This window comes from Westerdykella ornata (genome assembly GCF_010094085.1).
Source record: "Westerdykella ornata strain CBS 379.55 unplaced genomic scaffold EI97scaffold_24, whole genome shotgun sequence".
Taxonomy (NCBI): Eukaryota; Fungi; Ascomycota; class Dothideomycetes; order Pleosporales; family Sporormiaceae; genus Westerdykella; species Westerdykella ornata.
The window spans coordinates 40,400-65,807 of record NW_022986874.1 but is presented as its reverse complement, the minus strand read 5'-3'; the positions used below and the strand labels follow the sequence as shown (position 1 = coordinate 65,807).

At 54.9% G+C, this 25,408-nt stretch overlaps 11 protein-coding genes across 11 annotated transcripts; 6 read left to right on the top strand and 5 right to left on the bottom strand.

Annotated features, from left to right (window-relative positions):
• Positions 1-1,181: 1,181 nt before the first annotated feature.
• On the top strand, positions 1,182-4,072 carry EI97DRAFT_143370 (alpha-xylosidase). Its single transcript, XM_033793219.1, has one exon. The coding sequence runs from the start codon at positions 1,343-1,345 to the stop codon at positions 3,803-3,805; it is 2,463 nt and encodes an 820-aa protein (XP_033651314.1). The 5' UTR covers positions 1,182-1,342; the 3' UTR covers positions 3,806-4,072.
• Positions 4,073-4,397: 325 nt separating this feature from the next.
• On the top strand, positions 4,398-8,096 carry EI97DRAFT_435694 (uncharacterized protein). The gene is made up of 4 exons (XM_033798921.1): positions 4,398-4,710; positions 4,787-5,971; positions 6,020-7,526; positions 7,579-8,096. The coding sequence occupies exons 1-4, from the start codon at positions 4,623-4,625 to the stop codon at positions 7,805-7,807; spliced, it is 3,009 nt and encodes a 1,002-aa protein (XP_033651313.1). The 5' UTR covers positions 4,398-4,622; the 3' UTR covers positions 7,808-8,096.
• A 203-nt stretch (positions 8,097-8,299) lies between these two features.
• Positions 8,300-9,984, top strand: EI97DRAFT_423519 (alpha subunit of succinyl-CoA ligase). The gene is made up of 8 exons (XM_033797115.1): positions 8,300-8,494; positions 8,552-8,580; positions 8,670-8,796; positions 8,848-8,910; positions 8,963-8,988; positions 9,040-9,122; positions 9,181-9,541; positions 9,683-9,984. The coding sequence occupies exons 1-8, from the start codon at positions 8,334-8,336 to the stop codon at positions 9,820-9,822; spliced, it is 990 nt and encodes a 329-aa protein (XP_033651312.1). The 5' UTR covers positions 8,300-8,333; the 3' UTR covers positions 9,823-9,984.
• A 187-nt stretch (positions 9,985-10,171) lies between these two features.
• On the top strand, positions 10,172-11,461 carry EI97DRAFT_382671 (uncharacterized protein; the record flags this gene model as incomplete). Its single annotated transcript, XM_033795867.1, has 3 exons — positions 10,172-10,248; positions 10,474-10,808; positions 10,884-11,461. 3 exons carry the CDS (start codon positions 10,172-10,174, stop codon positions 11,459-11,461), a joined length of 990 nt encoding a protein of 329 aa, XP_033651311.1.
• Positions 11,462-11,834: 373 nt separating this feature from the next.
• Positions 11,835-13,402, bottom strand: EI97DRAFT_382770 (uncharacterized protein; the record flags this gene model as incomplete). Its single annotated transcript, XM_033795873.1, has 4 exons — positions 11,835-12,296; positions 12,370-12,504; positions 12,610-13,200; positions 13,352-13,402. 4 exons carry the CDS (start codon positions 13,400-13,402, stop codon positions 11,835-11,837), a joined length of 1,239 nt encoding a protein of 412 aa, XP_033651310.1.
• A 603-nt stretch (positions 13,403-14,005) lies between these two features.
• On the bottom strand, positions 14,006-16,118 carry EI97DRAFT_143272 (uncharacterized protein). The gene is made up of 3 exons (XM_033793218.1): positions 15,397-16,118; positions 14,206-15,347; positions 14,006-14,154 (listed from the first exon to the last, which is right to left on the bottom strand). The coding sequence occupies exons 1-3, from the start codon at positions 15,979-15,981 to the stop codon at positions 14,028-14,030; spliced, it is 1,854 nt and encodes a 617-aa protein (XP_033651309.1). The 5' UTR covers positions 15,982-16,118; the 3' UTR covers positions 14,006-14,027.
• A 374-nt stretch (positions 16,119-16,492) lies between these two features.
• On the bottom strand, positions 16,493-18,085 carry EI97DRAFT_143270 (uncharacterized protein). Its single transcript, XM_033793217.1, has 2 exons — positions 17,400-18,085; positions 16,493-17,326 (listed from the first exon to the last, which is right to left on the bottom strand). The coding sequence occupies exons 1-2, from the start codon at positions 17,670-17,672 to the stop codon at positions 16,601-16,603; spliced, it is 999 nt and encodes a 332-aa protein (XP_033651308.1). The 5' UTR covers positions 17,673-18,085; the 3' UTR covers positions 16,493-16,600.
• A 775-nt stretch (positions 18,086-18,860) lies between these two features.
• On the top strand, positions 18,861-20,904 carry EI97DRAFT_435690 (histone acetyltransferase ELP3). Its single transcript, XM_033798920.1, has 2 exons — positions 18,861-19,208; positions 19,283-20,904. Exons 1-2 carry the CDS (start codon positions 18,902-18,904, stop codon positions 20,704-20,706), a joined length of 1,731 nt encoding a protein of 576 aa, XP_033651307.1. The 5' UTR covers positions 18,861-18,901; the 3' UTR covers positions 20,707-20,904.
• EI97DRAFT_435688 (uncharacterized protein) lies at positions 20,858-21,812 on the bottom strand. The gene is made up of 4 exons (XM_033798919.1): positions 21,558-21,812; positions 21,448-21,505; positions 21,237-21,329; positions 20,858-21,186 (listed from the first exon to the last, which is right to left on the bottom strand). Exons 1-4 carry the CDS (start codon positions 21,572-21,574, stop codon positions 21,109-21,111), a joined length of 246 nt encoding a protein of 81 aa, XP_033651306.1. The 5' UTR covers positions 21,575-21,812; the 3' UTR covers positions 20,858-21,108.
• A 398-nt stretch (positions 21,813-22,210) lies between these two features.
• Positions 22,211-23,937, bottom strand: EI97DRAFT_435687 (uncharacterized protein). The gene is made up of 3 exons (XM_033798918.1): positions 23,371-23,937; positions 23,029-23,315; positions 22,211-22,973 (listed from the first exon to the last, which is right to left on the bottom strand). The coding sequence occupies exons 1-3, from the start codon at positions 23,518-23,520 to the stop codon at positions 22,547-22,549; spliced, it is 864 nt and encodes a 287-aa protein (XP_033651305.1). The 5' UTR covers positions 23,521-23,937; the 3' UTR covers positions 22,211-22,546.
• A 270-nt stretch (positions 23,938-24,207) lies between these two features.
• Positions 24,208-25,393, top strand: EI97DRAFT_382683 (uncharacterized protein; the record flags this gene model as incomplete). Its single annotated transcript, XM_033795868.1, has 5 exons — positions 24,208-24,245; positions 24,300-24,484; positions 24,537-24,616; positions 24,640-24,849; positions 24,932-25,393. The coding sequence occupies 5 exons, from the start codon at positions 24,208-24,210 to the stop codon at positions 25,391-25,393; spliced, it is 975 nt and encodes a 324-aa protein (XP_033651304.1).
• Positions 25,394-25,408: the final 15 nt, after the last annotated feature.

Below are 25,408 nucleotides of genomic sequence, written 5' to 3'. Positions count from 1 at the left end.
GCTAGTGATTAGGCTTGGTGCTAGAGCTCTGGACTGTCTATTTCATTCACATCATCGTTCGACATTATTCTACATTATGGCCTTTAGAGTTAGACATCAAGGATGTGATATTCGATTCTCTGATCAAGGGAAACAGCTGTTCCGTGGACTGTACGCGATAGTGGGCCTCTTCGGCTTGCCAGATGTAGCGAATCTACTGGTACAAATGTCTAAGGCGCAGCTTGACAGATTAGTCTATCTTGTGAGGAAGACCGTCAGTCGACGTCTAACACAAGGTGGATTTGGGACCAGGTGGATCCAGGCCTTTGCACCTGCTCAGTTGAACCTGTATGGTGTCTGGTCCATGGTCAGGGATATAAGGATATTAGCAACGGGAGTTGGATCTATTAGGTATCGCGTGCTTGGGTGAAATGATGGTTCTGAGACAGGAATAATAAGCTTCTCATGGCGCTGCTGCAGAATGGATGCGGCAGGACTGGAGCGGAGAAGAGTCCAAGTCAGTGTGACCGTCTTCACCTGAGCGACTATAGATGAGGGCAACGAGGATGAGGAAGGTGGTGCAAGCCTGAAGAATGCAGACGGTGCGAACAGGAGACGTCTGATGGGTGAAGCTAGAGCTCCCGGCCGAAGGCAGTTCCCAGCATGGTGTTTGGTGATGTATCGAGGTCATGTTACATAGATACTGTGGTTATTTCAGCCGTTGGACACGTCTCGTGGCTTGCCGTTACTAGTGGGGTAGTGTCCGTCTGGCTTTTGCGGGGAAGCCGTCACACCCTCCCCCAACAGAAACACATCAACACCACATCTAGGCTTCGGCCAACCCGCGTGGCTTTTGCCCTCCCCTTCGCCTTCTACCGTTGCATCCTTACCCCTCGTCTTCCCGTTCACAATGGCCTCAGTGCTTCGATGCACACAGTCGTCTGACGCAACCCCCCAGGGGAGCGGGGTGTATGAACCGAGGTCACGAGCACCGCCCTGAGCGCCCTGATGCTTGGAGGGGTTGGAAGGGCCCAGGAACATGACTTCCTTCACCGAACTGTTGGTGGAAAGTGGTGCCTTCCACCAGAGGCACGCCTACGCCTACGCCTGCCAACCGTCCTATCATTGTTTACCTCTGATAGCGGCAGTAGCTACCTGGGCGATTGTTTATTTATACAATCTGCCGATTCTCCATAGATCGAATCTTCACTCATTTTCTTCACTTTGCTCCCGCTTACACGAACTACTTGTATACGAACTACTTGTAGATATCTAGTCTAACCGCCTCTCCTCGATCGTCTTCGCCTTCTCCAGTGCGCTTTGGAGCGGTTAGCGAACGACCAACATTCACCCCGCAAGCGCCATGTCCCGTCCTGCTCGCTACGACTTCAAGACCCGGCCCGTGGCCCATCCCGACGCCATTGTCGCCGGCGACAAGTGGCGCTTCACCATCCTCACAGACGGCCTGCTGCGCTTCGAGTGGGCGGACGACGGCCAGTTCGAAGACAGGGCTTCCACCTTCGCCGTCAACCGCCAGTTGGCCGTGCCCGAGTTCTATGTCTGGGACCGCGGCCATTCCGTCGAGATTGTCACCCACCGCCTCCATGCCATCTACGACAAGAAGAGGTTCAGCTCCGAGGGCTTCGCCGTCAGTCTCAAAGGGCCCGATGCGAAGAGGTGGACCTACGGCCAGCAGCTGTCCAACCTGGGTGGGACTCGCCGCACACTCGACACGGTCGATGGCCGGGCCGACATCGGGCCTGGAGTCCTCTCTCGCGATGGATTCGCCATGCTGGACGATAGCAAGAGCATGCTCTTCGACAAAGAGGGCTGGATTGCTACTCGGAGAGAGGGGGACCGTATCGATGGCTACCTGTTTGTGTACGGCCGTGACTACCGCGCGGCCGTACGGGCCTTTTATGCCGTGTCTGGGAGCCAATCTCTCCTACCTCGATTTGCCTTGGGGAACTGGTGGAGCCGCTACCACCGCTATACACAGCAGGAATACATGACCCTGATGGATCGCTTCGATGCCGAGCAAGTCCCGCTGAGCGTCGCCACCATCGACATGGACTGGCACTTGGTCAGTATCGACCCCAAGTACGGCACTGGCTGGACTGGCTACACCTGGAACCTCGATCTGTTCCCCGATCCAATCAAGTTCATGAAGGACCTGCATGATCGGAAACACAAGGTGACACTCAACGTGCACCCTGCAGATGGCATCAGGGCACACGAGAAGCAGTACCCCGAAGTCGCAAGGTACATGGGCATAGACCCAAAGACGGAGCAACCTGTCAACTTTGATTGCACAGACAGGAAGTTCATGGACGCCTACTTCGACATTGTTCACCACCAGCATGAGGCGGATGGCGTCGACTTTTGGTGGATCGATTGGCAGCAGGGCGACAGGTCCAGACTTCCTGGTGTTGACCCGCTTTGGGTGCTCAACCATTTCCATTTCCTTGACAAGGGTCGAGATCAGAGAAGACCCCTTATCCTCTCACGCTTTGCTGGCCCCGGATCCCAACGCTACCAGATCGGATTCTCAGGAGACACACACATGACCTGGAAATCGTTACACTTTCAGCCAGAGTTCACTGCTACAGCTTCAAACATTGGCTACGGATGGTGGAGCCACGACATTGGCGGCCACTACGCTGGATACAAGGATGACGAACTGACGACGCGATGGGTGCAGTTTGGTTGCTTCTCCCCGATCCTTCGATTGCACTCTTCCAGCAACATCTTCAACACCAAGGAGCCGTGGGCCTTCAACAAGGAGGCATGCGAAATCATGGAAGACACCCTCCGCTTCCGGCAACGTTTGATACCCTACTTGTACACTATGAATGCGCGGTCCGCCTCGGATGATGAACCGCTGATCCAACCCATGTATTGGGACCATCCCGACCGAGACGAGGCGTATGCTGTGCCAAACCAGTACCGATTTGGTAGCGAACTCATCGTCGCCCCTATTACGCAACCGCGTGATCCGGCCACTCACTTGGGTGCGGTGAATGCCTGGCTGCCCCCTGGACGCTACGCCGACATCTTCACCGGCGTCGTCTACGATGGGGACCGTAACCTGACCTTCCACCGAACTCTGGACCGCTACCCTGTGCTTGCTGGAGAAGGCGCCATCATCCCCCTCGATGGTGCATGGCGTCCGCCAAACGATGTACCGAATCCCAGCTCAATAGAGCTCCTGCTAGTTGTGGGTGCCGACGGTGCTTTCAACTTGATTGAAGACAACGGCAGCGGCACACACGTCGATGACGGAGATTTCCGCATGATCGAGGATGGAGGCATCGAATCTGGCGGCGACAATGTTCGCTTCAGCTACACCCCGATCACATACACGCAGTCGACCGGCGTTCTTAAGATAGGTCCCACCTCCCCTTCTGATCCATCTATACCGAGGCATAGGACCTGGAGCGTCAGACTCATCTCGCACACGGCCTCCAACCCCTCGCATATCCGCTGCATTACCACCCCATCGAAGAAAGCAAAGCCCCTCCCCTATACCACTCAAGCAGTCACCAACGGCACCCTCGTATCTCTAGGCTCTGTACCAAGCGACCAGACCATCATCCTCGAGCTCAATGGAAACCCTCAACTCGATGTGCTCGATCCCACCAAGATGATCTGGACCATTCTGCATCAGGCGAACATGTTGTATGATCCCAAACTTGCCATCTGGGATATGGTGACGGCACCGCAGGCGGTGGGTACGCGGGTCAGCAGGCTGCAGAATATGGGCATCCAGAAGGAGTTGGTGGATGCGATGGTGGAGCTATTGTTGGCGGATTCGCGGTATGAGTGAGGGATTCTGGTACCGGCGACATACGAGGAGTGCCGCCGCTCTTGTTTCAATGAAACCTCTTTCGTGATGGACTTGGAAGACAAGGGATGGGCTGGTGATCTGTCGATATGACTTGAGACGACCTCGGGACTCTACGGGCACACATATGATTGTGGTTTCTGTTTCTTTTCTTTTCTTTTTTTTTTTTTTTTCCTTTTTGGAGCAGTTTATGCTATGGCATCTTATGAGCATCCCAATCAAGACATCTACGATATTTCACCGGAGATTCCTCCCTGCCAATGATTGTAGGAATAAATGCGAGAATACGAGAAGTCTTCCATTCACCTTTCCGTCACCTTCCAGACCCCTGTCCATCGCGGATTCCCGTCCATTTAAAGCGGTCACGTGCTATCGCGACAGCGCGTACCTTCCCCCGCCGCGCCGTCCTCAGGCAACCGCCCAGGGTGTTGGTTGCTGGCCGCTTCGTGGCTTGCTTTTCCTGGAGCTCCTCCTCCTCCGCTTCTCTCTTTTGTAGAGACAAGGACCTGCCGTTATTACACTCCTTCGTTTTTGCTCGCCGTGAGCGATCCTTTGCCACCGAGGCGTGAGACCGCGACAAAGTTCGTATCGATTGGGTACGCGAGCGCCAGGGTCCGCCCGCCCTTGATTGACCACCTTCAAGGTCAGTCTGGACGTTCATTTTCAATCCTCTCTTACTTCTCCTCCCTCGCTTTCGTTTCTTCCTTATCCGTGCCTTCGTTCAAGACTCCTGTGACATTTCCCTCCTTTTGCCTCCAATCTTTCACGTCCCGTCCCCTTTCTCATTCATCCGCTCACCATGCCTCGTGGCAGACCTAGACGCTCCCTCCGCGGCGACATGAGCAACCAGAACGTTACAAGCGGAGCTTCCCCGGCCCAAGCATCCAGTACGTACCCCAATCTCTCTTTCACAGGCTCATATCTTCCAGACTGCGCAATTCCCCTTACTAACATTGTACTTAGGCAAGTCCGCGAAAGCTGCCAAAGCGTCAGGTGAAACTCAGCCCAACCATCGACGAACACGATCCTCCCGTCTCGCAGTTGCCAACTCATCCGATAACGAAGGTAGCCTTCTCGAAGGAGAGGTCGCATCTCCACCTCCTACCACCCACAAAGTGCTGAAGGCGGTCTCCATCGTCACCAGGACGACGAACAAGGCCTCGGCCAATATGGCTGCACGAGTGGCGACCGGCGCTCAGAAGGGCGGCGGAAGCTCACTGGGTACACCTTCAATCGCAGACTCCGAGTACGAGACTCCTCTGACCAGCTTTTCCACAACGCCTGCCGGCTCGGTGGGACCGGGCGCCAGATCCTCCCGGAAAAGCAAGCTTGTCTCGATTGCAGTAGCATCCTCGTCTCGGAAGCGAAAGACCGCGGTAGTTGCGGATAGCGGGGATGTGGGTGAAGACATCGACGAGGACTTGTCACCGGACGCTCTGCTTGCAAGGCAGTTGCAGAAAGAGGAGGAAGAGTACGCCAAGCTCGCCAATAAGAGACGCAAGACTGAGCTTCTGGATGCCGTTGAGGATTCGGAGGACGACATGTCTGAGATTTTGGAGGAAGAGGATGAACCATTGCCTATGTACACGGGTAAAGGGAAAGGGAAAGCCGTGGAACTGCCTGCTAGGCGCACGCGGTCCACCATGCGTGCGACGATGGATTTCGTAGCGCTGAGCGATGAAGATCTGGATATCCACCTTGACAATGACGCCATCATCGATCTTGTGAGCGACAGCGAGGAGGAATCGCTTATGATGGCCAGCAAGAAGCGCAAGACAACCAATTCGTCTCCTGCTAAATCCGCCAAGGGTAAAGGCAAGACGATCGCTCGACAAACACCTGCTGAACGAGCCCGTGAGAAGCGCAGGAGGTTGGCTGAAGCGAGGGAGCGCAATGCTCGTTTCGCTCACATTGAAGACAAGTGGGACCGCAAGAGGGCCATGAATCGCGAGCGTGCTGAGCAAAATCATCCAAAGCTACTGACCATGTGGGATGACCTAGCACAAATTCCCGTCCTGGACACGCAGAGGGCTGAGCAGCCACCGTCCATTAACCGCCGCCTGAAGCCGTTCCAGTTGGAAGGTCTTAGCTGGATGACGCGTCAGGAGAAGACTGGCTACAAGGGCGGCTTACTAGGAGATGAGATGGGTAAGTCACTGCCCTTGTCCTATCTCGGCGTTTTCTAACAACTATCAGGCATGGGAAAGACCATCCAGGCCGTCTCCCTCATCATGTCGGATTACCCAGCCAAGGACCCCACCTTGGTCGTTGTCCCGCCCGTTGCCCTCATGCAGTGGAGCAATGAGATCCGCGAGTACACTGACGGGAAGCTCAACGTGCTGGTCTACCACGGAACCAACTCCAAGTGCAAGAACATGACGATCAAGGAGCTGAAGAAGTTCGACGTCATCATGGTTTCATATAACAGCTTGGAGTCGCTTCATCGAAAGGAAACCAAGGGATGGACCCGTGGTGACAACATCATCAAGGAAGCGTCTCCCCTTCACCCCATCCATTACCATCGCCTCATCCTTGACGAAGCGCACAGCATCAAGTCCCGTACCACCGGCGTCGCTAAAGCCTGTTTCGCTCTGAAGGGAACTTACAAATGGTGCTTGTCCGGTACTCCCGTCCAGAACAGGATTGGAGAGTTCTTCTCCTTGCTCCGCTTCCTGGAAGTACGTCCGTTCGCCGATTACTTCTGCCGGTCATGCCCTTGTGAGCAGCTCCATTGGCAGATTGATGAAGATCACATGTGCACCGCCTGTAATCATGGTGGGTCGGAGCACATTTCCGTCTTCAACCAAGAGCTGCTGAACCCCATTACTGGCGACAACCCGGATCTCCGTGAGGAGGCACTCGAGAAGCTGCACATGATTACCGCCCGGATCATGCTGCGTCGCATGAAGCGCGATCATACAAACTCGATGGAGCTGCCGATGAAAGATATCATCATCCACAATGAGTTCTTCAGTGATGTGGAGCGCGACTTCTCCACCTCGATCATGACGAACTCCTCGCGGAAATTCGATACCTATGTCGCCCAGGGAGTCATGCTCAACAACTATGCGAATATCTTCGGCTTGATCATGCAGATGCGGCAGGTTGCCAACCATCCCGATCTGTTACTCAAGAAGAATGCTGCTGAGGGGCAGAATGTGTTCGTCTGCAACATCTGCGACGAGCCAGCCGAAGATGCGATCCGCTCTCGTTGCCATCACGAGTTCTGTCGTGCTTGCGTCAAGGACTATATCGACACGTGCGAAGCATCTGGCACTGACGCTGACTGTCCTCGCTGCCACATTGCCTTGTCTATTGACTTCGAACAGCCCGAACTGGAGCAGGATGAGGAGGGTGTGAAGAAGTCGTCCATCATCAATCGTATCAAGATGGAGAACTGGACGTCGTCTACCAAGATTGAGATGCTTGTCTACGACCTCTACAAGCTGCGCAGCAAGAAGCAGACGCTCAAATCCATCGTATTCAGCCAGTTCACGTCCATGTTGCAACTCATTGAATGGCGGCTGCGTCGTGCTGGGTTCAATACGGTCATGCTGGACGGCAGTATGACGCCAGCGATGCGGCAGAAGAGTATTGAGCATTTCATGACGAACCCGGATGTTGAAGTGTTCTTGGTGTCGCTCAAGGCGGGTGGTGTTGCCCTGAACCTCACTGAGGCGTCTCGTGTCTTCATTGTCGATCCGTAAGTTTTTCGCCTACGCCTCTTGTCTGATCAGAACTAACAAGTCCCACAGGTGGTGGAATCCCGCTGCAGAATGGCAGTCCGCTGACCGATGCCATCGGATTGGCCAGAAGCGCCCCTGTGTCATTACTCGGCTCTGCATCGAGGACAGCGTCGAGTCTCGTATGGTGGCGCTGCAGGAGAAGAAGGCTGCTATGATTGCCGGAACGGTCAACAACGATAAGGTGGCGATGGATCGTCTCAGTCCTGAGGATCTGCAGTTCTTGTTCCGTGGTACTTGAGGGATTGACGATGGGTGGATGTTAGTGGTAGGCGTAAAGGAGGAATGGGATGCGGCGCAAGCTGTGGTTCAACTGGGTTCGGAGGGGATTCTATTCGGTTATGAGTGAAGGCGTCCTAGGAGGTTATACGGTCAAGGCGTCTCTGGAGGATATAGGTATGCGTCTCCGGCGTTTACAGCCAGAGACGAATGTCGTCGGAACTCAAGACCGCATATTGTGCTCAGTGGCATTCTGATACCGGCACCCGAGTAGCTACTGATGTAATATGATAAAGCATAACATGCACCGCTTTTCATGTCTGTACATGCCTTCCTCCATGGTTGCTGATACCAGATATTGCACCGAGGGATTTTCGGATAGATCGATTGATGCCACCCCTGTCCCCTCTCTGTCGCCCTAAAACTTTCCCGGCCTCAACCCTGCACCTCCCGCAACGCTCTTCGGACCATCGCACTCCCTAAACTAAACACCCACTACCCCATCCTTCCCATACTCCACCCTCCGCGCTCGTGGCAACACCGTCACGATGCAAGCCCTCCGAAGGCCGTTGAGCTCCGCGCTCCAGAGAGCCGCGAGCCGGCAATGCTACTCGACGAGCTCGAGCCCGTATGCCGAGACGATCAAGAACCTGCGCATCAACCACGACACCAAGGTGCTGTTCCAGGGCTTCACGGGCAAGCAGGGAACGTGAGTGATTCTGCGATTGAGCAAGGTGATCGAGATTGGAGTGCTGATGCAGGATAGTTTCCATGCCCAACAAGCCATCGAATATGGTATGCGCTTCGTCCCCCGTTCGCCCGTCGCGAAAGGAATTGCCCGGCTCGATGATAAATAGGAGAGGATCATTGACACGTCTACACAGGCACGAATGTCGTTGGGGGCACCAACCCGAAGAAAGCAGGGTCCGAGCATCTGGGAAAGCCGGTGTTTGCGACGGTGGAGGAGGCCGTGAAGCAAACGGGGGCTACCGCGTCTGCGATCTTTGTTCCGTATGGCAGATATTGGATATCTGGGATGGATTGGGGCTGATGGATGTACAGGCCACCGCTTGCGGCGAAGAGTATCGAGGAGGCGCTTCTGGCGGAGATTCCGCTTTGCGTGACGTAGGTATCTGGCAAGCATTGAGAGTGGTGGAAGAAGCTTACGAGTGCGCAGCATCACCGAGGGCATTCCCCAGCATGGTACGAGCAGCGGTCCTTCGAGAGAATGCAACAGCTACTAACATACGCCAGACATGGTCCGCATAACAGACATGCTCAAATCGCAAAACAAGACCCGCCTCGTCGGCCCCAACTGCCCCGGCATCATCGCCCCCGTATGCCTCCCTATTACCTCCCCCATATCTCTATCAAACCCAATCTAACTACCCCCAGGGCCAATGCAAAATCGGCATCATGCCCGGCTTCATCCACAAACGCGGCCGCGTCGGCATCGTCTCGCGCTCGGGCACCCTGACCTACGAAGCCGTCAACCAGACCACGCAAGCGGGGCTGGGCCAATCCCTCGTCGTCGGCATCGGCGGCGACCCCTTCTCCGGGACCAACTTCATCGACTGCCTCAAGGTGTTCCTCGAGGACGAGGAGACGGACGGCATCATCATGATTGGCGAGATTGGCGGGTCGGCCGAGGAGGACGCGGCCGATTTCTTGAAGGAGAATAATAAGATGGGGAAGCCGGTGGTGAGCTTCATTGCGGGGATTAGTGCGCCGCCGGGGCGGAGGATGGGTCATGCTGGTGGGTTATTTTTCTTGTTATACATTTGCACTCCTTTTCCTGTTCATTTTCTTCGCTTCTCCATTTAGTTCGTTTTCCTTTTGCTGCGTTCTTCACGGTCCTGCATAACGATATCCGAACCCCCGCTAACCTACCCTCTAGGTGCCATCGTCAGCGGCGGCAAGGGCGACGCAAACTCCAAGATCAACGCGCTCGAGGCGGCGGGCGTGGTCGTCGAGCGGAGTCCCGCCAACCTGGGCAAGACGCTGTACGACCAGTTTGTGAAGCGCGATCTGATATAGACTATCATCTCGATTTGGGGGAGGAACGGCGAGGTAGAGAGAGGCGTAGTTGATCGCGGCTTCAGTGTATTATGCATGCATGAAGGAACTTTTGGTAGAAGATTGCGAGGTTGATAATGTACATTTATCTTCGACCTTTATATCTCTGAGTCCGTTGTGCCGTTTTCTCCCTCCGACTCTACTCCGTGTATCTAATAAGTTATTTACACAGTGAAGGGCGGGAAGGTGGTCCAAGCTCCACATTTTTCAGACGTCAACCAAACCACCCCATAGACATGCATCTCCGCATCCAGGAGTTCCACCCGCAACGGTCGAATAGCCAGCAGCCCTACACACTACTCCATCGGGGATGTCCAAGACGAAGACGAAACGCGCGAGGAGGGAGGCGAAGAGGGAGCAGCAGAAGAAAGTGGCCAAGGCGCTCAAGTCCGCCGCGAATAGGACATCCTCCGCACCTGCGACGACTCCGGCGAAGGCCAGGACGAGCATGAAGACGCAGGGGAAATCGAAACCGAAAGATGGACCGAGGACGCATGCGCCCGATGTCTCCAATTTGCTCCCGTGCACCACCTCCTCGAGTAGCCATTCCGCCTCGACGACGTCGTCCAAAAAGGCCGATGGAACCAGCACCACCACCAGCACCACCACCAGCACCACAGTACCCTCCTCCTCCACCACTTTCACGAATACCACGACGACGACGACGATGCCACACCCACAGCCCAGCACTCTTAATCCCCGCAAACGCCCTTCCAAAATCCCCTTCACAACCTACGCCAACATCCTCCTCGTCGGCGAAGGCGACTTCAGCTTCACCCACAGCCTCGTCCTTGCCCACGGCTGCGCAAACGTGACGGCCACCTCGTTCGACACACGCGATGAAGTTATGCAAAAGTACCCGGATACGTTTCCGAAGATTGAGGAAGAGTTAAGGGGACTGGTGCCGCCGGTGCCCATGGTGTTTGGGGTCGATGCGAGGAAGGTGGGTGGGGTGAGGGGGTTGAGGCCTGAGGGGGAGGGGGAGGGATGGGATTCTGATGGGGAGGGAGGGGGGAGGGAAGGGGGGAAGCAGACGAGGAAGGGTAACGGGAAAGGAAAGGGGAAAGGGAGAGCGAGCTGGGACATCATCTCCTTCATGTTCCCTCACACGGGCGGCCTCTCGACGGATGTAAACCGCCAAGTCCGAGCCAACCAAGCCCTACTCGTCTCCTTTTTCGAATCCTGCCTCGGGAAGAACAATCCCAAAACCCCCAAACCCTCCAAACCCAAAGCCTCCTCCGCCGACAGTGCAGCGGAAGCGCCCTTCCTCCACCCCACACACGGCAAAATCATCGTCACCCTCTTCGACTCCCACCCTTATACCCTCTGGAACATACGCGATCTAGCGCGCCACGCGGGCCTGCGCGTCATCGAGTCCTTCGCTTTCGACTGGGAGGCGTACCCGGGTTATAGGCATGTGAGGACGTTGGGGCAGTTGGAGGGGGGAGGCGGTTGGAAGGGTGAGGAGAGGAGTGCGAGGATGTATGTTTTTGGTGTTAAGGGGGAGGGAAATGGGGAAGAGCAAGGAAGGGGGAAGAGGAAGAGGAAGAGGGGGGTTGGTGGGGAGAGCAGTGATGATGAGGGGGATGCGGAGGACTGAGAGGTGTAGAGATGAGTGGTGTATTGGATGATGGAATTATTCATCCACTCCTTCCTTCAGGCATGCTAAACTTATCTTCGACCCTCGAGGGCTGACAAAAGAAACCGAACCGACCGGACCCAGCGTATTCCGAGGAACCCAAGCGCAGATAACCGCAGATGCTATAATATCTGGAAGGCATAAAAGAGAAGCGAGGACACGCGCCGGCGCCTCAGAACCAGAGCCCCTCCCGCATATATACCACAAACGTCATGCTAATTTCGCAATTCCGGACAGCAAGCAAGAACGAGAAGAAATAAAAAGACTCCATCACACAACTCCAACAACCGGGAGCGGAATATCACCAAAGAAACATGACGTGCCCACGTCCAACCTACAGAATAAACACCTTCCTCACCTCCGACTCGCGAAACTTCTCCCCATCGACGCCACCCCCGGGATCCCTCACCCACCCCTTCTCCGTCCCCACCTCCTTGTTGAACCGCTCCAACCGCTCCCTCCCATACACCCTCCCATTCGGCAACACGCGCGGGTCATCCTCGACGATACTCTTCGTGTGCAGGGCCTGCGGCACGTTCTCGGCGAGGGCGTTGAGTTCCGTGCTGCAGATGGGGCAGAGGGAGACGGTGGTGCGGTCGATGGGGGAGGCGGACGAGGAGGGGTGGGAGAGACTTTGGTGGGGTTGCGAGGAGTGGCAGGCGGGCGTTTTGAGGGCCGAGAGACCCGCCGAGAGGGCGATGTGGAGGAGGGGTCGGGGCGGGAGGGAGAAGAGCGTGTTGTGCGTCGTCAGGAAGAGGTGCGCGAGGTGGTCCCAGCGGGCAGGGGAGTAGGCGGACTGCAGAAAGATTGTTAGTAGGATTTTCGACCAGATGGAGACGAGGTAGATGTTGAAGTAGATAGAGACATACCGCATACGGCTCCAGGTTCTGCCACGGCTTAAACGTCAACAACCCGGCCGCCTGCCCGTAGATGTGCTCTGGCATGCCCCCAAGATACTTCTTTGCATGTGCCATGGCCTCCAACAACTTCTTCTGCCCCATGACCTTCGCCGTCCCCGCCGACATGGCCGTCTGCTCCTCCCCCACACCCATCCCATCCGACTCCCCCTCGCCTTCCCCCCGCCGCAACAACTCGTGCCCCTCCCTCACCATCTCGATATACTGCTGATACCTCAACTGCAACTCCAAATCCCCACCCAACTTCTTCAACGCCTGCGAATTCTCCTTACACCACGCCAACGCCTTGCCCGCATCGTGCCTCTCGGCCAAGCTCTCCTGGATCTCCATGGCCGTCCCAAACGCATGCAGATCGACCAGATCCTCGATCCCCGTGCTCCTCGCCAACGCCAACGCACTCCCATTGTACCCGTTCCTTAGCAGGTAATCCACCAGCAACCGATTCAGCCGCACGCGGCTCCACCTTTCGAACCGCACGTCGCTCAGCGTGCGCATCGAGTACAGCTCGCTCAGGTGCGAGATGCGCGCTCTGCTCGCCGCGTTGTACTTCTTCTCGTCGTCGTGCAGGGCCGAGAGTTTGCGCTTCAGGGTCCGCAGTTTGGCGATCATGGCGTCGATGTCCTTTACGAGTTTGTCCGGGTCCTGTTGCTGCTGCGTTTTGGCGGTTTTGAGCGCGGCGGCCAGGTCTTTTTGGAGTGAGGTCGCGGCGTGTTCGAGGTGGCGTTGGGCGGTTTTGAAGGTTTGGCGGGATTGGGCGTAGGGGAGGCGGAGGAGCGGTTGGTCCTGGGGTTTTCGAGTTAGTGAGGGGATTTCGTTTTTCTCTTCAGTACAAGATCTATGGGGACTGAACGACATGGGAGAGGGAAGAAGGTGACAGCACGGGGAAATGGTCCTTGACTACTATACATGGAATCAGAAAATAGAGCCAACGTACAAGCAGAAGATGCGCCTCCGCGTTCAGCTCTAAAGAGTCGAGCTTCGCCATTCTGCCTGTGAAGATCCCGGGCCTGTTCGCTCAGCACGTCGGCATAGGCGGTAAGGTGGGTAACAGAAGTATGCCCGCCAGCTCCCGAGCTAACCTTGCAAACGTATTGTACTGGATTATCTAGGTAGGAAGGAAGTATAGAGTCCTCTTGCGTCGAGGGGTGAGGCGGCACTATCGGAGGCATGCGCGTGAGCAGTGAGGTGTGGTGTTGGAAGCTTCTGCGGGGAATGACGGACATCCGAGAGTTGAGTCCTGGTCTGTGCGTTCACCTACATATGTTGCTCTATTTAGCTACCTACATCACATTTGTACAAGTTGAAGCGCAAGATAGGCAAGTACTGATAGTGTTCAATGGGAAATATTCATTTTAGTCGTGACCCAAGAATCTATAGACGCCTCTAGATACTCCCAATGCATTGTTTTGGCCGCATCTGCCTGCTTCCACTGTCCATGCGACGGGACTATCTCAATCCTCCCGCGGAGCTGGAAGCGCCTCTGGCGAATCTCCCGCTGAGAGAGATCCGGACGCAGCTTTTGGACCTGATAGGTCTGGGTTCCACTTTCATGTCTTCCATGCTGTAACTCCATGAAGGCGGAAAATAAAAGAGAAGCATCAAAGTCCTGCTTAGACAGCACCAGCAGACAACATCTTCTTCCGGAGGTAGTTCTTGTAATCTCCAATAGTTCCGTCCCACTTCGTCACGGTCTTGTTCTCGCAGACCATGATATCCTTGGCAATCTTATCCAAAAGCCTAAATGTCGTTAGAACCATGCTAGACCAGCTCGGAACCTGTGATGCTTACCTGAAATCGTGAGATACGACGACAACACCACCGCTGAATGCATTGATGGCATCCGCCAAGCTGTCAATAGTCGGGATATCCAAACCGTTGGTAGGCTCGTCCAGAAGCAACATGTTAGGACCCTCAATAGCCAACAGGGCAAAGACAATTCTGCTCTTCTGACCTTCGGAAAGCGTGGCCATCTTGGCAGTCTGAGCCTCGCCGCTTAGTCCATAACGGCCAAGCTGCTGTCGCCAGTACTGGTAGTCCTGGCTGGTGCTGGCATACTTGTCACGGACGAAGTCGAGGGCCGACTTGGTGAGGTCGAGCTGGTCAGCCGAGTGCTGGCTGTACATGCCCAATTTCAAGTGAGTGTGGCGAGAGACCGAGCCGGATGTGGGCGACAATTGTCCCGTGAAGATGCGGAGCAATGTGGATTTACCGACACCGTTGGGACCGACGAGGGCTGTCCGGGAGTCCATGTCGACACCGAAGTCCAGGTTCTCGTACAGGTTGTCCTCTGGCTTTCCTGAGTAGGAGAATGTAACGTTATCAAGGGACAGCACCGGGGGAGGCAGCTTCTCGACATCGGCGAAACGGAAGGTGAAGACTCTGTCGGGGATAACGGGCTGAATGAAGCCATCGGCCTCCATCTTGTCCAAGATCTTCTGCCTGGACTTGGCCTGTCGCACCAGGTTGGCGTAGGTACCAGCTGATGCGATGAACTTCTTGATGTGCTTGATCTCGTCTTGCTGCTTCTCGTACGCCTTCTGCTGGTTGGTCTCCTGCTCGGAACGCGTCTTGACGTATGAATCGTAGTTACCACCGTAGTAGAGGAGTTGCTTGTGGCGCATGTCGATCATGTTGGTACATACACCGTTGAGGAAGTCCATGGAGTGAGAGACGAGAATGAGCGTACGATCCCACTTCTTCAGATATTCTTCCAACCACACGCATGCCTCCAAATCCAAATGAGCAGTGGGATCGTCGAGAAGGAGGAGCGAAGGCTTGACGAATAGCGCCTTGGCGAGGGCGACACGCATACGCCATCCACCGGACATGTCCTTGGTCTTCTTGGAGATGGTCTTCTTGTTGAAGCCGAGACCGGTAAGGATAAGAGACGCGCGAGTGTGGAAGGTAGAGGGGTCCATTGATTCTTGACGCTAGCAAACTGTTAGTGAATCATATGCAAAGTGGAGGTGTTGAGCGTACCTCGTAGAGTTCCTCCAGCAGCGGGCTCTCGGGGCCATCCTTCTCCAGAATATCTTCGGCGAGCTTCTCGAGACGAGCCAGCTCGTTTTCCGCCTCGCGGACAACCCACTCGAGGGCGCCAAGCTCGGACGGTGGCGCGCCTTGATTCAGCAGGTAGATGTCGATGTGCTCAGGGAAGGGAAACTCGCGCTTGTCGATGGCCTTGAGGAAGGTGGATTTGCCACAGCCGTTCTCACCCAGGAGACCGTACCGACGGCCATAGTTGACTTCGATGGTGGTGTCGTTGAAGAGCACCCGACCGTGGAAGACGAGCGAGGCGGATGTGATCTTGACGTCGCGGGACGCCTCGAGCGAGGCGAGCACACCGGTCGTGACACGATCTGAGAGACCGTGCTCGTCCTCTTGGAGAGTAAGCTTCTCGACCTCCTCGTTCAGCTCGAGGTTCTCGTCGCCGTTGACAGAGGAAGCCTTGGAGGCGTTCTTGGAGCCAGCGCGGGAAGAGAGCTTGGAGGCAGCCGTCTTCTTGGGCTCCTTGCCCTCAGCGGCACGCTTGGCCTGACGGGCGGCTTTGGATGCGGATACCATGGTGGGTGATAGGAAAAATCCGGTCGAGTCCGGGAGGGTGGGATGGAGGAGTGAGTGATGGCGAGAGAAATTTACGGTCAGATTTGTAGGTTGCCCCGCAGCCGCTTATCGATACGGCGTGCCTTGGAAACCGATGAAAGGGAAAACTACAATGCGCGGGGTATCTCTGAAACAAGGAAAAGAAAAATGGCAGATAGGATTGTGTGTATAAGGGGAGGTTGAAGGTACAGGTAGCCTACTGTAGAAACGAGCTGGGCAACTGTACTTATAGGTAATGGTTTCGCCGGTTGCTCTCTTTGGATTTTTCTTCTCTGCGACGGTTGTGGCGACGCCCAGCCATGGAGGGGCTGTGGCCAATCATCATGGGACATTACGCTATACCAAATTCGGACCGTGGATATGGGGAAAGCTCAAGCACCGGTCACGCTAGGAGAGAGACGCCGAATAGGTGTACGGACACGGGGTACAGCGGCGACAGCTACCAAGACTATGCCTCGATTCCACGAGCCGAACCGCTTGGAGAGGTAGGTTTTGCCTTATGTTTGTGCTGGCGTTACAGTCTATCCGGATATCGATGCTGGCATGTGCAATCAAGGTCACTGGTTTGCCTGCGTTAGTCTTATACAGACACACCAGAGCCATCACTGCTCGTCGCCCCATCCTCCTTCTTCCTCCCATTGGCGCTGTTCGCCGACTCTATCTTCTCCTTCTCCACTTCATGTCTCTCCCTCAACCGGTCCCTCAAGTGCTCCAGCACCCTCACCTCGTCCTCCTTCAACGCAAAATCTTCCGGTAAATGCACACTGAACGCCGTAACTTTAATCTCCCGGCCGTACATGCTCTCCTCGATACAGGGCGGAACATCTTCTCCTCCTTGCATCACCCAGTTCTCCACCCCACGCTGGCTCTCATGAGCCGCCGCATCCCCCTTTCTCTTGCGAATCTCTCGAAGCAGACGCAGATCTTCAGGCGTCCACCAGTAGACGGGAAATTGTCTCTGGATATTGTTGATCACCAGGGAAACCAGCAACATGAGAACCGTTCCCAGTGTGACGAGTCCCACAAAAGCCCAGCCCATAGCTATGATGACCGGATCCGTGGCGGCGAGAACGGCAGACGCACCGCCAGGTGGATGCACGGTGCCGGTGAGGAGCATGACGGCGGATGCCGCACCACAGGATACCGCTCCGGCAATCCACCTTATCTTCTCAAAATCCGAGTGGAGCAGGAATAGCTTCGTGATGCCGACGCCGACGATGGCGGAGAGGCAGTGGCCGAGGGCCGCGTTTCGCGGCTGGCCTAGTGGTGAGCGGATCGCATTGTATTCTAGGATTGCGGAGGCGCCCTGTGCAAGGTTAGTTTGATGACATCTCTTGACATAGGCGAGGTTAGTCTAAGATGAGCAAAAAAAGACATACAAATGAGGCGATTATCACAGGAGGATGCGTCTTCTGTATCAGCTCGGAATGTTTGAATACCGCCACAATGACGGCGAGCCCGCAAAAGGCTCCAAGAGCGGACCAGAATGCACATAGGACATTCCCGAGGTCATCGCTCTGCTCTCTCCGGTATCCCAGAAACCGGGACACAAGAGGGTGGAACCGGTAGAGCGGCGAAGGGGGGATGAAACGGTTCAGATAGTAGTCGATGTCCAGGTGCCACGTTCTGGCTTTTCTGTACAGACGGTTCATGATGTGTACGAGGACGAGAGACAGAGACGCCGCATAACTCGGGAAGGACGAAAGAAACCACCCGAAGAGCGACTCAAGAATCGAAAGGGAGATACAGGCGGGCTTTCGCGCTTGAGGAAGTGATGGGTGTGAATGCGATGAGCGATACCGCCAACCTCACCAATCTGATAAAATCATTCCAGAAAGTACCACCTGCGCGTGGCAGTGTCCCGGTACTATGTATACATGGAAGAATCGCATCTCGAATCTGGGGGTGTGGTAACCGCGGTATGGCGATCGAGCAACGGACCGCGATGGCCCAGCGCTGAGGTGACGTCTGGCGAGTGAGAGCGTTTTCTTTATGTAACGGCAAACTCCTAGAGGGAGCGCAAGAAAGGCGATCTCCTCGGGCCCGCGGACCCGGTCCATTATATAATCCGGGGCAGCCCATCAACTGCCAATATAAAGTACTGCGGTATTACTGTGTACTACTTGTACATACATGTACAGTATGTATACCAGCACTGAAGACTTTGCAGACAGAGAGCTTTCTCCAAACGTCTGCGGCGATGGCTCTTTACCAGGTTGGCTGCCGATGCTGTTGATCGATCGGCGCAAAGTGATTCATGGCCGCGCGCAGTGCACGAGGTTTGTTCTCTCTCAACGAGCTGGCGCGATAATTGGCAGAATGTCGTAACGCGGTGCACTCGCGCAAGAGAGGCTCGGATCGCAATCCCGTTACTGTCTTGCATATTCGCGACTATGAATTCCGGCAATGAACTTGGCGCTTTGTAGTAGTGCCATATCAGCGAGTAGGGCAAATAGAGAACAGCAAATATGCTGTCGATATGGCTTTTTCGCCCTGCGCAACGGTTCCCCTGTGCAAACCTACTCTGAGCGTAAGAGAAGCGCTCATACGTTCCATCGACGGCTCAGGCTAGCTGCAAGCAATGGTGCTTTGTTTCATGTTCTTGGGCTCCGCGGAATTCCATTTTGCACCTCAAATGAACAGACAGACGAACTCACGTTTATTACTTCTAACTCAAACTCCTGGAATTTTAAGAAATCATTTCGACACGATGTACAAGTGAGGTTGGAATAAGAGGACCGAGCCTCGCCACAAGCTCAAAGCTAGCCCGAATGCAGGTCTAGCTGTGGCTTGCCCTCCAAAAATCCACCTGGGCACCCCCACCAGCAGACCCCCAACATCAACTTCGCCATCCGGCATCCCAACACCATAGAAATCCAAAATGGCGACCGTAACTCTCACTGAGACGCGGCCAAAGCATAGCAGGATACCCAAAAATGTCAAGCTGCCTCCCGAGAATGAGCGGTACATGCGGGCATGTGCCGACATTGCCTCCGCGCTCATCCAAGACTATGAGTCTCAGGCGGATGGCTCCAAGCCGAAGAAAGATTTGAATCTAAATGCTCTGAGAGGCCAAATAGCAAAGAAACACTATCTAAAGAGCCAACCGCCACTCACGGCCATTATCGCAGCAGTGCCGGAGCATTACAAGAAATATATCCTACCGAAACTAATCGCCAAGCCTATAAGTACGTCAATGTCTTGAAATTATGAAGAATGAAGAAGAGCTGTAGAAAAGCAGAAATACTGATAATCGAAATAGGAACATCTTCTGGTATTGCCGTTGTGGCGGTAATGTGTAAACCGCACCGCTGCCCTCACATCTCCTACACCGGAAACATCTGCGTTTACTGCCCAGGAGGACCCGACTCAGACTTCGAATACTCAACCCAATCCTACACAGGCTATGAACCCACATCCATGCGTGCCATCCGGGCACGGTACGACCCCTATGAGCAAGCCCGTGGACGTGTCGACCAAATCAAATCCCTCGGTCACAGCGTCGACAAGGTCGAGTACATCATCATGGGCGGCACCTTCATGTCCCTCCCCGAATCCTACCGGGACGAATTCATCTCTCAACTGCACAACGCGCTCTCCGGCTACCAAACCAAGGACGTCGACGAAGCCGTCGCCGCTGGCGAAATGTCCAACATCAAGTGCGTCGGCATCACCATCGAAACGCGCCCAGACTACTGTCTAGACCAACACCTCTCCTCCATGCTCCGCTACGGCTGTACGCGCCTGGAAATCGGCGTGCAATCCCTCTACGAGGACGTCGCGCGCGACACCAACCGCGGCCACACGGTCGCCGCCGTGGCCAAAACCTTCTGCCTCGCCAAAGACGCCGGCTTCAAGGTGGTCTCGCACATGATGCCGGACCTGCCCAACGTGGGCATGGAGCGCGACCTGGACCAATTCGTCGAGTACTTCGCCAACCCGGACTTCCGCACCGACGGCCTGAAAATCTACCCGACGCTCGTCATCCGCGGCACGGGGCTCTACGAGCTCTGGCGCACGGGTCGCTACAAGAATTACACGCCCAACGCCCTCATCGACCTCGTCGCCCGCATCCTCGCCCTCGTGCCCCCCTGGACCCGCATCTACCGCGTCCAGCGCGACATCCCCATGCCCCTTGTCACCTCGGGCGTCGAGAACGGCAACCTGCGCGAGCTCGCCCTCGCGCGCATGAAGGACTTTGGCACCACGTGCCGCGACGTGCGCACGCGCGAGGTCGGCATCAACGAGGTCAAGCACAAGATCCGCCCGGACCAGGTCGAGCTCGTGCGCCGCGACTATACAGCCAACGGCGGCTGGGAGACGTTCCTCGCGTACGAGGATCCCAAGCAGGATATCTTGATCGCGCTCCTAAGGCTCAGGCAGTGCAGCACCGAGCATACGTTCCGGCCCGAACTTACGGCCCAGCCCACCTCGCTGGTGCGCGAGTTGCACGTCTACGGCTCCGCGGTGCCCGTGCATGCGCGCGATCCCAAGAAGTTCCAGCATCAGGGGTACGGGACGCTGTTGATGGAGGAGGCGGAGCGGATCGCGAGGGAGGAGCATGGGAGTAGGAAGATTAGTGTCATCTCAGGTGTTGGGGTGAGGAGTTATTACGCGAAGTTGGGGTATTGGTTGGATGGACCGTACATGTCCAAGATGATTGAGCCCGAGTGGGAGAGGTGGTAGTTCAGTTGGTTGGGGGATCTGAAAAACATGTGTTGGATGATTGGGGCGATGTCGGGACGGGATAGATTTCGCAGATGAGGCGTTCGTGAGCATTGCTGGCGTTTGGGATAAAGGGACACAAGGACATCATCTCATGACAGACAAAGAACGATCAAGGCTAAACATACATAAACCGAACTATATATCCTGCGGCCCCAAGTCCGCAGTTCAAATCTACGTAACCCCGTAAGAAAGTGCCGTTGTAACGCCGTATGCCCTCCCAACCGGTGATATAACACAAATCTACCTTAGTGCGAAAGCACCAACCTTGGGCTGCGAATCCATATCGGGCGGTTGCGCCTCCAACTCCCCCATCGTCGCCCCGTACATGAGAGGGTGGACGGATCGTATAGGAGAGACTGCCTATGACAAACTTATCGCGCCGCGTCGGCTTTCTCTGTAGTGCAGGAAGGCCTGGAAACCGCAGAAGACGAAGAATCCCTACCCTAATGTAAGTAGAGGCCTCGCGAGCGTGTGTATGGGAAACATACAGTGTATATAAACACAGCACCGAAGACAGCACCTGCTACTGCTCCGCCATCTTTGGGGTCGTCTTCCGAGCCCATGACCATGTGGTGTTCCGACTGTAGGGAATGTATCAGCATGTATTCTAAAAGGCCCTCGATGTCTCAAAGTATCCAGTCTTATCGGGAGCAAGATAGGCAGGCGGGGAGGATGCGGAATGCATGATGCGGGACGTACTTTGAATAGTGAGCCTATGACGGAGAGGATTACAATGGCGAAAGCGGACACGACCACGCTGGAGAAAGGTCAGCTATGTGCTCCAATACAAAGAACAAAAGTCCAAGTACCATGTCCATGCATTCATCGCCGAAACAACTGGCTTGACCATGGCGGGCAAGTGTAATGTGAACCGGATCTTGTGGTCGGGATAGGTCGTTTGGAGGCTGGGTGCTCGTCTCCGGCTATCGGGTTCTAGTTGGTAATTCAGGTAAGGGAAAAGAAGTGTATAGGGAGTACGCGGCGCTTTGGCGAGGGTCGTAAAGCTCTGAGGAGGGAATTACCGTTGTCGTTCGTTGAGAGGTGAGGATCACAAGGCGGACGCCTTACGATGGAGTCCATGCTTGGCGTTGTCTGAATCCAGGGTGCCGGGAAATAGTCTGTGCGCACGCACGCAAGCGTCATAAGCGTTGGAACGTCAAGACAGAGCCCTATTCACCCTCAGGGGCTTCTGAGCAACAATCCTGAAATTGGCCGATTCGCAAGACTTCATGGCGATGATATAGCTTTAACCTTGTCTAGTTCTGTGTACATATAAGATTCTCCACAATACGGGGATGGCAATGTAGGACAAGGTGAGTGACACCCCTTCATTCACGGAGGACATTTCTCCAATTTATTATATATCTCCTGGTTTAAATATCCATGTAAAGGTGCATTCAAAAGACGATACAATCACTTGGCACTGTTCTTCTCAACAAGGGGATCAGAGTTAACGGTGCAAGCCCAGGATCACGTAAAACGTTGTTGCTGGCCGTGAAGGAGATTGTGCGGACGTTGTCTTTGGAAGGGCGCCGCCGCCGGTAGAGATTCGGGTTCCCGAGGTCACCTCCCGGCGACTACCTAGGTACGGGTGTATCGAGGGAGGAGCACTGTTTGACTGCTTTATGCATTGAAAGCTTTCAAATAGTGAATACCAGGAAAACCCATGTTATGCCCAATGTCTACAAACCCCAAACTAACTCCAAGGATATGAGCCAATGTATGCAAGATCAACGCGCACATAGCATAGTCCGGGTATCGACTACTTGTTACATCCCCTCTCCATAACCAATATGTATCACCTGAAACTGTACCCTTGCCCTCCAGTATAAGGAGCACTGGCTCCATCAGTAGCTCCTCTGTACTCTTCATATCCTCCCGGACTTAACGCGCTCGCGTTGTCTTCGTATCCTGGATACGGTGGCCGATCGTATCGGTCTTCGCCCCAGCTAAGCGGCCTACCAGGGTGCCGTCCGTCGTCCGTCTCCGTTGAGTGCAATAATGCGTATTCATCTTCCTCTTGCCTGCCTCCTCGCTCGGTATGTCTATCCTCATCATCCGAGTCCCCTGGGTGATCCATCTCGGTTGACCAAGCATTATCCTTGTGCGTTTCGCCCGATGCATGGTGCGGGTCGATTTGCTTGGACTCATACGGGAGAACCCCGTCTTTACGGAATTTGTGGAGATAGTAGGAGCTTATGGCTGTTGTGATGCCGAAGAAGATGCTGAGGGGGCATAGTCAGCATGGTGGCCTGGGTTTTACGGGCAGATTCCACTCACAATACCACCACACCCAGTCCGACATTTGCTCGACTGAGATTGCACTTGTCTTCCGGGCCATACTTGAAGGTTGTGCAGTTTCCCTCACCCTCCTTGATCTTTAGGTCCTTCGCCCCTTCGTTTATGCCCTTGGCATTATATGCAGCAACCGACACGAAGGCGGCAAACCATAGGAGTGTGTAGAGAGCGTCGACGGAAAGGAAGGCGTAGGCATTCGCAAAGCGGGCTGCTCGTCTCCACATTGGGACCATTACAAGGTATATGAGGGCTGGGATCGTAAGGAAACACTAGCGCAATCAAGTCAATTTCACATCTGCGCTTACAGACCCCCCAAGCACATACCAAAGCAAAGTAGTATCTTGTAGCCCCGCCTGTAGGGCCATCCTTGGTCATCACCGCAATCGCTATGCATCCTCCGACGAAGATGAACAGGATCTGGAAGACGTGTGCCACGACCTTGCACTTCTGAATATAGCTCTGCGGTATCCGCATCCTGACCCCCAATTTCGTTCCTGTGGCCAGCCGTGTGTCGGTGTCTCGGCTCCTCGCAGCGTGATTGTTTGTCTGTAAACAAGAGAGGTGACCGAGTTGGAAACTCTAGCGCTCGCTTGGCTCGTTGCGGAGCTGCGTAAGACTTTCGTAAGACGATCTGATCGCTGGCAGTGATGCAAGTTGTGAAACGAGCGTGAACAGCACAAGGGTAAAGCGACAGTGATGTTAATAATGAGTGTGAAGGATAGCAGAAGAAAACGAAATGAGGCGCAGCTTTGAGCTGAAGTTGCTGAGGGGGAGTTGTTTTCGCATCGTTCAGCCTCGTTTGGCTAGACCGCCGCCTCCGCGACGGTTTCGCACAAGGCGGAGCGCCTCCCGTCGCCTTTCATGAATCTTTTGGCCTTTGCAAACACGCACGGGTATAAATAGAATGCTGACATCTCCAGCACATGCAGGTTGCGCGTTGGCTGTCCTCGTGGCTAATGTGGCTGGTGCGTGGCTCAGCATGTGACAGGGAGCTTCACATCGGAAGAAAGTCCTGCCGCGCCGCCCCGCTGCGCCGCAACGCAAAAGCCACTTTACCTTTTCCACTCTTTTCTCTCTCCAGGCTGCAATTGCAGTTCCTCATCTATCATCGTCCATCCCGCTCGTCAATATTGCCCGTACACGCAATACGCACTAATCACAATGGCGGACGTCTTCTGGACGCTCCCGCCGGTCTCAAGGTGAGATTACCAGCCTGCTCAGAGCTCTAGCAATCTCTGATTGCTGATTCTTAGAACCATTACAGCTCTCGCCGTTACCGTCTCAGCTCTGGGCTATTCGGGCCTGATTAGTCTACGTCATTATGTCTTCTTTCCCGAGATGATCTTCACCACCAAGGTGATCCCGCAGATATGGCGGATTTTCACGGCTTTCTTAATAACGAAGCCCAAGTTTGCTATTCTGCTGGACCCATACTTCCGTACGCGCCAGGATTACACCTCACAGCTTTGCAGTAGCTGACAAGAACCTAGTATACCAGTATGGTAGCGGATTGGAGACGGAGTCAGCGCGGTTCTCCCAACCGGGGGACTTCTTCGTCTACACCATGTTTGTGGGATCTGTCATTGTGGTAAGTTCTGTTCTCTCGATAACTCTACTCTCCTTTTCCCACAACCACCTCGGATTATCTGCCCGCCCAGCCTATTATTTCTAGCTGAAGCGGTTCCTGGAACCGAGGGATATTACCCCTGCATGTCTGTCAGTCCCGTCATTCGCAAAACAAAACAGGTGCTGGTTGGCATGTGGGCATGGTGGGAACGCCAGTTGAGAAAGCATAGCGAATGCGTCCATTTCGTCATGCGGTGTTGGCTCCCTACATACTTTTCACTCAAAACTCCGTGATTTGATACCTTCCTTTTCACTGAAGGACCACTTGCTGACATGTGTCAAGGGCCTCGCAGGAATGCTCCTCGGCTCGTATACCTTCCTCCAAGCGCTGGTACTTGCCTATGCCTACACATATGCGCAGGACAATCCGACACGTCAGGTGTCATTCTTCATCATCAACTTCGATGCCAAATACCTGCCGTTCGCCATGCTTTTCTTGACCTTCATCATCGACGGGCCTGATGCAGCTATGACACAAGGCACAGGACTCCTGGCTGCCCACCTATACGACTTCCTCACGCGTATTTGGCCTACGTTTGGTGGAGGGAGGAATTACATCTTCACGCCACGAGTAGTCAAGGGCTGGTTCGGAGCCAAACCCGGTGCTGCTCAGCAGAGAGCGTACGGCACCGCCTTCCAGGGTCGCCCTGCTGACGATTCCACTGCTCGCACGACCGGACGAAGCACGTTCGGTGGTCCTGGTCGACGCCTTGGGGATTAGGTGACAGTAACTCAG